The sequence below is a fragment of the Micropterus dolomieu genome, linkage group LG20 (genome assembly GCF_021292245.1).
Source record: "Micropterus dolomieu isolate WLL.071019.BEF.003 ecotype Adirondacks linkage group LG20, ASM2129224v1, whole genome shotgun sequence".
NCBI lineage: Eukaryota > Metazoa > Chordata > Actinopteri > Centrarchiformes > Centrarchidae > Micropterus > Micropterus dolomieu.
Window position 1 is genome coordinate 23,660,718 of NC_060169.1, and position 12,415 is coordinate 23,673,132.

The following is a 12,415-nucleotide window of genomic DNA, read 5'->3' on the forward strand; positions in this document are numbered from 1 at the left end:
TCTGGCTGTCAGGAGTTGGAGATCAAACACACACCTAAACAAAGCCATATGTCACACCTAACAATCATATCGACACGAACATTTAACACAAAAACAGAGGACATCAAAAGCCTGACTCCTGTGATGCAGGATAGAGAAACGTGTTCGGATTTGTTCAGAGATAATGTAGGATGGAGGCGAGGTTGTCAGCTACACTGCAATCTTACATTGTTCTCCCTCAGTGTTTCCTGGAGCGTCTCAATTTACTGTCAAAACAAAGATGCATTTCATGATTTCTCTCCAAAATGTTATAAAAAATGGAGGACAAAAAGTAAACTTGCTGGACAAAAAGGGCTGTATTTAGTGTCAGATTATACCATTATAGTGTTTATATGGTGCTGAAATTAAACATTTTAAAGAAGGTGATATTATGCTCATTTTTAGGTTCATAATCTTATTTAGGGGTTGTACCAGAGCAGGTTTACATGGTTTAATTTTCAAAAAACACCATATTTATTTTCATACTGCATATTGCTGCAGCTCCTCTTTTCACTCTGTGTTGAAGGCTTCGTTTTAGCTAAGGAGTGATACATCTTGCCTCTAAATGATCTTTGTTGGGAGTGGCACATGCGCAGTTCCTAGTAAAGGACTACTAGCCAATCAGAAGCAGAGAAGGGCGGGTCAGTGAGAAGCAAACGCGGCTTTGTTTCAGCTGTAGGCTACATGTTGCCGACCGGCTTGACTGGAGCAAGAATTTCAGAGTGGTGAGTTATTAAGTTGTAACAAATGTATCTTTCCTCCATAAAGTTTTAACTGAGCTCTGTCTCTACATCACTGTAACAACTTTATGTCCATTTACTGCCTGGAGGGTCGCTAGTGTTTGGAAGGGAGAGGAGAGTTGTGCTGCAGCTCTTTGTTTTTCCACCGGTTTTTTTGAGGGCGTGTCGGACTAGCCGCTTGGCAAGCGTTATATGAGCCTCATTTAGCTTTCATCCCTGTGTCGTCACAAGGACGAAAGGGAAACGGCTGTTTTCAAGCAGGTCATAGCAGAGTTTTCTGTGGGAGATGGGAACTCCCTTTGGGGTGGACTTTGGGCTTTTTCACTTTGCCAATCTATTACATGCACAAAAAAGGTATATAACTCAATAAAGGAGAGGGAAAAAGCCAAAAAGCCTTATATCATCTCTTTAAGGTTCTCTAAAGCACAATGCCCAGACTCTTCTAGATAAAAAAACAATTGCAAAAAACTGGGTTATTAATTTTGATTTACTGTTGAATTATTTTTATTTAACAAATCAGATGGACTCCCTCAGTCATAATGGTTCTGTGTAGCATTTCTACCATAACCACAGGGTACTTGACCAACCCTCCTATCTTTTGCCTTTCAGGACTGCGTATACGTAAGAGACTCTTTCTTTACCCAACTACGTGAGTGTGGGTATGGCTCTACAATGTTTCCTTCTATTCTATCTACCACAGGCTGTCAAGACATGGTCAGCTAGCTGACTGCTCCACTGACTAACACAACACTGTAACATAATGACGCTACGCTACAGGCTATAAAGCTGTGTGTGTGTGTGTGTGTGTGTGAGCGCACGCGTCTGTATAGTTGATATTCCCGTTAATAGGTCTTATCAAGCGCAGCTCCCAATGCTGTCAGAGAGAAAGTGAACAGGGTGAGAAAGTGTGAGAGAAAAAGGCAGCAGTGTATCATCAGTTCAGAAACATGCACATATGAGATCACGCAGAAACGCACGCACACTTATCATTACTAAAAGATGGTCCATTCAAGGCCAATAGGCCAATAATTGATAACAACATCTATTAGAGATGATTTAAAGCCAGATGATTCAATTACATTCCTGAAGTGAATTCATTTATTTCAGGATCATGTGCATCTGAGTCCTCATATGTGTCTACAGCCAAGGGCTGAAGATAAATGCCTGTTATGTTACTTTCCCCATTTTAATTAGGAAAAAGGTAATGCCGTTACAATGCAGCCTCTTTGGATCCATGGCCTTAGGTGAGCCATATCACAAAGAATTATCTCATCTCAGCAGCCGTTTAAACTAAAACCAGTGAGGTCAGAGCCTCTCTATAGCATTAATATAACAGTAAAATTGATTGAAAAAGCAAACTCTGTTTGATGGATTTCTCAGTCATATAAAATGACTCGCAGTATTAAAGCCAGAACATCCAGTTACACAATCAAACACTGACAATAATAGGTTTAAGGGGGGTTAAAATCAAGGGCAACTGGACTTGGTTGAAGATATCAAAGACGTTTAGCCTCTCATCCAAGGATGACTTAGAATCTTCACAGACACAATAAGAGGTCTGTTTTGGGGGCGTGTTAGTCATCTCAGCTCCAGTCACAGTCATATTATACAGCATGAATCATCATCATGAATCATGACACAGTTGGCATTTTCATGTCAATATTAGACAGCTGGATGAAAACATGTAAACATGGTGAGATGCAAAACATTGATCTAGACAGGCTGTCTGATGTGTATGCCATGTTGGGTTAGTGTCTTAGGAGTGCTGTGGTGATTATATGTGCATCAGTTTGTTTGATCTGTCTTATATGTGCCTTTGACGGAGAGGTGGGCAGCCTCTCCTCTCTGCCCACTCTTCAGCATTCTTGTATGAAAAAACATAAAGCCTGATTTAAAGGAGAATACCTGTTTATTACAACTAATTGACTTACTGTAGTTGTGTGTATTGTAAAGGTACTATGAGGACTTGTTACCAACATTACTGGTGTGTTTTATGCCTATTTATTAGAGAGTATAACAAGCCCCCAGTAACAGTGCTGGCCAGGCTGATTCTGGTGTAGTTCCTATACTCAGTATTGCAGTATCACATGACACTGAGACTTTTCCCCATCCACGATCATCAGAAAAGGAACAGCAAAACATCAGTGTTTTGTTTTTAATACATCCATGGAGTGATATTAGGTTATAGCAAACAGAGAGACAGGAAGAGACGGGGAATGACATTCAACAAAGGTCCCCAGCCAGACTCCAACCAGTTGCTGCAGTTCATGGTCGGCCGTTGAGAATCTGAAACACTTTATTTGGAGATGAAATTATCTGAACTTTAGTTAATCTGTTTGAACTGCTGGCTTTTTTTTTTTTTACAAACTGTCCAATTGTCTGGCTGCTGATGTTTCATTCCGCATTGGACTTTCGTTTACAATTCTCAGCAATTACTCTAAACATGCATGGTGAAACATGCAGAATTATTCTTTAACTGAATAGCAACATTAGAAAGACCAAAACCGTAATTAATAAAATATTTAGAAATGAGTTTACTTTTATTACAGATTTGGTAAGGGACAAATTCCCTGCCGCACAACAAGGAAACACAGTGGTTTACATGTTGGTTTTACTGTGACACAGAACTTTATTACTGTTTGTTCCATTAAATGGCTCCGCCATTAACATGGAAGAGTTCCCTGCAGAACTGCAGCATTTAAATTCTGCCAGCAAGCAGTTCAAGGGGACTTAGAAACTCCAACTGGATGTGTGAAGCTCACAAGCCAAGAAGGATAATACTGCTTGCATGTACAGGGATAAACACAACAGGGGCTGACCCAGGGTCGGAGAACGTGTGTGTGTGTGTGTGTGGTGTCTTTGATTGTGCCAGTGTATGTGTGTGGGTTCAGACATGTTGCAGTGTGCAGTAAAGGGTCCTGACCCTTTTTAAGACAGCTTCTCTAAAAACCAGCTTCAGAAGGATTAGAAAGAGAGAATGGCAGACAGAAACACAGACAGAGCAGACTGAGAATGCTTTCAGCTTCAGCAGACACTAATCCTTTTTCTTTCTCTCTCTGATAGATGAGGGCCAGTGGAGAGACGGCCAAGTGAAAGACTGACACACTCACAGTCAGACACACACACACACACACACACACACACACACACACACACTAAAGATGTCTCACAAGCCACACTTGCTCTAATTTTGTAGTCTGTGTGCATGTGCGTGTAAGTGTTACCCAGCTTGGAGTGTCCAAAGCAGAAGACACATCCATCTGCTCCATTCACCACCGACTGAATCACCTCTGCAACCGTTCCTGCGCACACCTCCGCCTAGCAACAGGCAGACAGAGACAGGGGAATGAAGAGAGATATAAGAAGACGGTCAAGAAAAGCATAAATACCTGAATATGTAGATGCACTCAAATCCATTTGAGCACTAATGTTTTCTTTTTGACTTTTAGTGTTAAAAATACAGGTAGCCTACATATTGAATGTTGCATCAAATGTTACTTCGTGGTAGACATAAACAGGATTTACATTTGAGTGACAGACAAAAGATAAAGATTAAAAACAAGTACTATAGATGATGGGGTGTGTTCATCAGTGTGTCAATAATCCTTCATTCACACACTATGGCAGCAGAACGGTATGAATGGCAAAGCATCCTGTTATTCCGACTTAGGAGTGCTTGTGCATTATTCCAAGATTATTAAAGGATGATTTTGGTATTTTAAAACCTGGCCCCTATGTATCTGTGCAGTAGATGGCATCAGCTGTCCGCCGTGAACCAGTTGCAGTGGCTGCAACGTATTCTTAGGGGCAATTTCGCTCGTCAAAATTCTCGCTCTGAAATCTCAGACAGCTCAGGAGGTACAAACTTGCTTTTTGTTGGACTGCGAGCTGCACTTTATCGGAGGTGCTGGAGTTGACATTTGTGTGGGTTGGTAGTGAGATTAATATCTGATCACAAGTGTTTTCAGTTAGTTTCACTTTTTCCACCCCTTGTCCCATCCATGCAGTCCCAAACGGGGTTCTGTGTCTGTCGGAAGGGGATACTACCAAATCCGCAGAGCAATAATATATATAGAGACAGTTAGCTTAGCTTAGTTTAGCTTAACAGGAAGCAGGGGGAAACATCAGATCGTCTGACTCTGTCCAAAGTTCAAAAACATACAAGAATTTCTTGGCCAACGCAGATCCTTCCTGGTGCTGGTAGCTTATTTTTTATTACTTTGGACAGAGCCAGGCTAGCTATTTGCACTTGCTAAGCTAACTGGCTGCAGTGGGGACTGATCTTCTCATTTAACTCTCAACAAGAAAGTGATTATGTGTATTTCCCCAAATGTCAAACTATTCCTTTTGTATTGCATTTTATTTAGATGCTAGTGCCAGCAATTGTGGCTTTGCTGCCAGTTTGTCACCAATCTGTTGAACACTGTAGATTAGCCAAGTGAGATATTTTTGCCCTCAGAAATTTAATAACTTGGAATTACTTGCAGGCTGATCCACTTAGCCACTCACTTTGATGAATGGATGTGGCATAAGTCCATTGAACTATTTATCTTTTACTAAAACTTTTTCTTTCAGTGTAATGTCATGAAAGGTTTTATATCAAAATCACATCTAAGTCCTTTGTTTTCTAAACTCACAATCTTTTGTCTTACCTGTGATGCATCAGGGGGGAACGCAGCATCAAAAGTGAACATCTTTGGAGGGACCTGATTGGCTCCCACCCTTTTCAGGGTGGCTGCGCTTGCTGTCTGATTGGCTGAGGGGTCCATGATGGTGATTTGTTTCTTCCTGGGATCCACTTTAAGGAATGAACTAGACTCAGCTGCATCCGACTGAGACACTGGGCACACACGCACCATCACTTTAACCTGAGGGTAAGACACAGAAAACAGATAAGCAGATGGTAAATAGAAAATAGAATAGAATAGAATAGGCCAAAGACACCTGACACTTTATACCTCACAAACACACCATACAGAAGTTCAAGAGAAAATCCCCCATTAAAAGGATTCATGGTTGGTTTTGTCATTTTTCTTCTAAACTCTATTTTACAAACCAGATAAATAAGACTGTAATCATGAGGCACAAGGCACACATTCATAAATGCAGAGTGCTTAAGTAATACCGTAGTACTAAGTGAGGGCTAAAAGTTGTAGCAAAATTGATGTCTTTGCAGTTCCTTAGATGTAAGTGAATGTGTTTAGAACTGTGGCGTGCTCCTCAGTTGATAAAGCTTTGGTTTCTGATGGTTTTCTTACCAACTTACACTTTCAGGGCACAAAAAGGTTTCCTGAGGAAACTCCCCCAACTCAAAACTAGGAACAGATTAATTGTGAAGGTTGCTGCAAGGCTTGTGAACTCGATTGTACCTTAGCGGTGACAAAAGACTCCCAAAGAGTCACAACATTCAGCTTTTAAGTTCTTTTAAGACTTACACGAATATATCCATCCTCTCTCTCCCTCTCACATCATCTCATTCAACCTAAGTGCTTCTTCTCCCTCCCTCCTCCCTTCTCCTCCTTTACCTGTCACTCTTTCATTATCTCTTTCTCTCTCTATCCTAAATCCCTTCCTTTTTCTCTCTTCAACACCCCACCACCTTCATCTCCCTGCCACATATCAAAAGCCTGAAATACAGGAATCCTGTTTCAGCTCTCTCTCCTCCTCTCACTCTTCCTTTCCTCCCACTCCTGTCACAAACTGTTAGCAGCCGCAATTTACCGCCTGACAGCTGCTTTTGTTTTCTTTGATATCAGAGGAAGCAAAACGCTGTGTCATCAAATCTGAGTGAGTTCCAGAACATTTTAACATATAAACAATATTTTCTCTGTTAGGTAAAGATGGATTAAACTTTTAGGTACTTTCTAGCAGTTTATTATTGCTCTCTGTCTCCTCCTCTGGCTCATCTAGGTGAATCAGTCTTTGTACCTCTCATTCTTTTGATCTCTCACAGCCTAATTGGTGCTCTGATTCAGTTCGTCTGTCTTCCTCTCACCATGTTTGTCACTAAAACTTTCTTCCTGCTACAAGCTCCATGATTAGCTCCAGTCACCTTTTAATCCATTATTGGTCAAATTTGCCTCCGATTTGTCAGGTGCAATGATGTTACAACTTAATTAAATATGATAAAATAGTGTTGTAGTCAAGACCGCCCAAACCGAGACCACGTCAAGGCCAAGACCAGAGTAAATCAAGACAGAGACAAGACCAAGACTTTTAGGGGCTGAGACAAAGTCGAGACCAAGACCGAGGAAGGGCGAGACCGAGTCAAGTCCAAAACCAGTTCCCCACATTACATGACACATAATAAAATGTGGAACGAGATCATAGGTACTTCTCAAATTGATCTGAAAATAAACCACCCACATACAAACACTAAGAGCTGAACTCAACATAAGCATTTTTATTGAACACTCCTTTTCCATGTTTACCATCACGGGGAGGGGGGACAGTCGTTAATGGGAACAACACGTTTTTTATTAGGGTTATTCGTTGCATCTGAAGCAGTACTTTTTACATCCAATCAAAGTTAGTAACAAATAAATCAGACAATGCAAAAGCAATTTATTGATATTCCCAAAGTTATGGTCTTCACTGGTCTTGAAATAAAATCCTGATTCCTCAATGTCCGAGACAAGACCGAGTACAAATCCGGTTGAGTCCACGACGAGACCAAGACCGGTCTCAAGTACTATAACACTATGATAAACCCAAGTGGCTCCTAACATAAAATACAATACAATACAATACAAAAACCAAGAGACAAATCAAAGACATTACAATTATTATATTATTATAACATCATCTGAAAACATGAAACTTTTTGAAAATTTGAAATGACGTTAAGGATTGTTATTCCAGTCTGAGCCTTATACATAAATGCACTCTTTGCTATTGCTTTTGTGACTGTAGGAGTGGAGAAGAAGTATTGTGTAGAATGCATCAAATTATATACTGAGGAATATGGTACCAAAAACTGAAATGTGCACATTTAAAAATGAGTTGTAGCTAATGAATGTGTCTTCTAATATTGAGTGTTATTAGAAGACAGTTATACACCGTGATTAGTGCATCCAAGAGAAAATCTACAAATTATTGTATGCTGTATTGTGAGGTAGAAGGCTAGTTTAAGATGCATTTTGATAAACAACATCAGCATTGTCAAAAATGGCAACTTTCTTTTGCAAACTAAGTGTAAAACAGTTTCTAGACACTGGTTCCAAAATTAAGTTTGTGAAGAAGGTGATCAATGTGAGATTAAAATGTAAATGTTCAGAGTCAAGTCCAGAAACCCAAGTATTTAACTTTATCAACTCTATGCAGAGAAGTACCATCATTGCAGACTATAATTAGATTTGATGAAAATGTTTCTGGGACTATTTGCTCATTTGCTAGTTCAGCTACTATTGTCCTAAATAGACATGTAGCACTGAAAACAAATCATGTAATATTTCAATGCTGTACTGTAAGTGTCAAGGAAATGTAAATTTAAAGAACAGGCAGAGTCGGACCCGTGAAAGCACATATATAAAAATGGAAAAACAAGGATGGAACAAGCTGAGCAGCATAAACAGTGAAACTGATTGTGAAATCAGTGGAAGTTCACGGCAAATTGGCTACAGCTTGAAATGCTGAGAGCACAAAATACATTGTTTTGGACAAGACAGTTTAAGTAATGACAGATGCGAAGAGATGAATGTCCTATAAAGAGCAAAGCAGCTGACAGTATACAATACACAGGCTGACAGGCAGAAGATATGCAATTTCTCTTCCTTACATTCTTGACGTTATGAGTACAGAAACTATTTGAATGCATCATTATTTTTGTCCTCTGTGAGACTAGACTGTCTCGTTTGGAGAGGCAATGCAGGTTCATTCTGACCCAGAGTCCTCGAAAAGACACAAATGTGTGGACCGCATCCTTTCAAAGATTCAACCCTGCATCTCCCCAATGGATGGATAATAGTGTAAGAGTATTCAAGAATCAAACTCCTGACAACTATCATAGATTCAGAATAGACAGAATACTGTCAGTTATACAGTCACTCCAGGATTTTGCGATGGCAACTATTAACACAAATACAGCAAATCCCTGTGAATTTAACATGACTTGCAATTTGGACCAATCACCACAACTTTTTCGCAAATTTGATCTATCATCACTGTTTCCTCCAAATGTTGTCATACGTCAGCAGACTCACTTCCTTGTTTACAAGACGCAGCAGACGTGTGAGACCAACGTCTCACATTTGCCTACAAATATAATAAATATATATAACAGCAAAGGTCCAAAGGGGGGTAAACTGTTTTGCAAAGCATGCGGTATTGTGGTCAAACATAAAAGGAAATCGTAACTTTCATCGCAATTGTTAAGAAAAGCTGACGCAAAATTAACACTTTAGTGAAATCAATTATTTGTTTGATTTAACCATGTGTTTTCTGAACAGGGTAGGATTTTGTCAACAGGCCTCAGAGGTTGAAGGGCAGATGAAAAGTCTACTGTGTTTATGTGGCTCCTAAGAGGGAAGGAGAGCAAGGAGAAGAGATCTTTTGTCTGTGCTTGTTAGCACAAAGCGCATCGTCTGAAGTGTGATTCTGCTCTGCGCTTCCAGTTAAACACCACCATGGGATTATGGATCGCACAGTAATCCCAAAACACTCTAAACCTCACAGCACTTGGAGATAGAGCTTTCAGAAATTGAAGTGAAGACTGTTATTCAGTTCAGCTATATATTTATTTACTTACAGACCCATTAGCTGGGAACAGGGATGTGATCATAAATAAAAATGGGTAAATAATGAACACAAATCAGGGACACGATTTAAAATCTTTGTATCATACAGTGGCTATCAAACGCTGGAAATGTAGAGTGCATCACAGTATATTTATGTTTTAGCTTGACTTTGATTAAATTGGATTATTAGTTAATTATCCACCGTATTACTGTGCGGCTAGATAATATCAAAAACATAAAGAAATTTTCTACAAGAGATTTAAAAATCTGAGCACTGTTGGTACAATTATTCCAGCGAGAGGAGCAAAGAACCAAAGGCAACAAGAACATAGTCATGTTATCCTGAATGAACTCACCTAGAATGATAAGTGTTAAAAAATAAAAGCATAAAGCCTGCTGTTAATCAATAAACAGCCATGTAAAAAGCTCAAAGGCAAATAACATTCTAGGAGCTCTTCCTGTCTTGTTGTTGCACATCTCTCTCTTTGTCTACCACACACACACAGACACACACACACACACACACACACACCTAATGCAGCACGTTAATAGGCTTTCCTTTGCTTGCATCATTAAATGACCACAGGCGATTGAAGAGTTGATTCAATAAATTGTGTGAGTGTGTATGAGAGAGTGTTTGTGTTGAAGTCTTTCTCAGATAAAGGTAATTGGACCTTTGTGTGTGTACATTTAAAAGTGTTTTCATAGAAGTGAGATGCTACTTGCATGCCATAAATATGTAACCCTCATGACCTCTGGAACCTAACTTAATGCCAGGTCAAGAGTTCCAGAGCACTACACAAAACACACACACACACACACACACACACACACACACTTACTCTGTCTCTTCATCACAAACTCACACTTAGATACAGAGCTACGCCCTCTCCTGACCCCAATAAAAGAGCCCATCACATCAGTAAGAGCCTGGGGGGAAGGATTTTACCATTGCACGCTTTACAAGGCGTAACTCATAAAAGCCCCCCCCCCCAGAGCCCATTTCCTCCTCATGTTCTGAGTGTGAAAGGTAAGAAGGTTGCCTGTGTGTGTGTTTGAGGTATAAATGTAGCCATAATGTGGTTCATGTTTGTTTCTCAAATATTAAGGATGCATGTGAGATGGCAAGAGTCATACAAGGAGTCAAAGGGAAACTGATGCATCACAACAATTATGCCAGCTTTAAGAATTGTGCTTTTATTTTGTTTTGTTTCTGTGCTGTCCAGACACAAAAAACTTCACCTTTTGAATGTGATGCTCAACACTCAGCTAGATGTTTAAACCTGAGTCCAGCTCAGTTGTGTAATTCTGTGTCTGTGTAATCAAACCCACACCCACAATATTCTCAGAGGATCCTTGTCCTAGTTCCACTGGTGGATCAATACATGTGGCAAAGTGCTGCAGCCACGGTGACATGCAGGCACACATATGTAGGAAGAACGAACAGCTAATGGACTTTTTGTTCTTTTAATGAAAAAGAAGGAAGAGAAAGAAAGAGTTAGTGGTGGTTGTTTCAGACAAGAGCGAAGAAGGAAAATATTTAGAGAGAAATAGGTCACTAATAGTACCTCCGGATACTAACACAACACTCTCGCAGTGATCCTCCCTTATGCCTTCATCCCCGTCTTCCTCTCCTTGTTTCCCCTCCCACTTCCATAACACCTATAGACTTTTCCCTTCTTCAAACTCTCTTTATGTTTGAGAAACATCCTATTGCTCGATAGCACTGTCCACCCACTCTTTTCCCTCCATTCTCTCTTTGCCCCAGCTCCCTCCTCTCCCTGTCTCACTTTCTCTCCCTTCCTCAGAGCAAATGACAAGAAAACTCACAGCCTCTTTCTATACCTTCCTATTTTCTCCCGCACTTCATGCATCAGTGAATACTGACTCAGGGTGGTAAGCTGCTGAAAACAAGACCAAGAAAAAAAAACAGGAATGAGGGAGATACAGAAGTGAGTGTTTCTTTGAGTCTCTGTGTGAATATTTAACTCATTATTGCTTTGGAGAGCAAATGATATCCGTGCTCCTCTGCAATGTGTCTAGGTAGGTATAATAACTATGTTCAACCTACAGAAGTCTAGGCTGTGTCTGTTTAAAACTACAATGCTACTATGTGACACATATGTCTGCTGATCAAGCCTGGAACACCTGGTACATGCTGTGACGTTGAGGCAAGGAGTCCCGTTTTTGTCCCCTGAGAAACTGACCTTATACACTCACTTAGATATACAGCAGAGTTTCCTGTTCCTCCACTTTATACACCACACTCAGGCACAATGAAGTCTTTGAGCAAATTTAAGTAAAGGAATTCAGCTAAACAGGAACCAACAATCCTGAGCTGAGAGAAGATTGTTCAATAGTTCCTCACCGCAGTGCTTCATTACTATTGGCTGGGAAATCAATAAGAGACTGAGACTGAGCTGTAATTGGTTGCCAAAGACTGCAGAAACACACATTCGTGCAAACACATGTACAAAGAGATAGACACAAATACCATGTGGGAATAGCAAGTTCAGGCTTCGGATCAATTCTAATTTTAACTGATTTATTCATTCCAGCTCAGCTCACGGTGTCATAAGAGCCATGCTTTCTGTTCTCAGTTGGATGTACTGCAGAGATCTTACAACTCTGAGGTTTGAATTTGTGTGCAACTCAACAAGGATTAACCACTATATTACATGAAAGAACTTTTCTATGGCAGAAATGGTGAAATAAGTGTTGTAATTGTGGGTGTATATACATGTGTGTATCCTTACATATTTGGTCTCAATCTAACATTATCGAAGCCTTCACTCAGTGTATAACATTAAAGGATAAGGGCGCTGATATTCTTGCGTTATTGTAAATTCCATAAAAAGCCTGACAAAGCTTATTCTTCTGTCCTATAGACCTCCATTCCAGACAGGAATTCCAGACAGGAAT

General features: G+C 40.1%; 1 protein-coding gene across 1 annotated transcript in view; it reads right to left on the bottom strand.

Moving 5' to 3' along the window:
• Positions 1-12,415, bottom strand: part of kif26ba (kinesin family member 26Ba) — a 76,615-nt gene that overhangs the window by 26,391 nt on the left and 37,809 nt on the right. Inside the window, exons 4-5 of the mRNA XM_046033279.1 lie at positions 5,411-5,626; positions 3,983-4,076 (exon numbers count right to left, since the gene is read on the bottom strand). Of these exons, the coding sequence (XP_045889235.1) occupies positions 3,983-4,076; positions 5,411-5,626 (310 nt within the window). The remainder of the gene's footprint in view (positions 1-3,982; positions 4,077-5,410; positions 5,627-12,415) is intronic.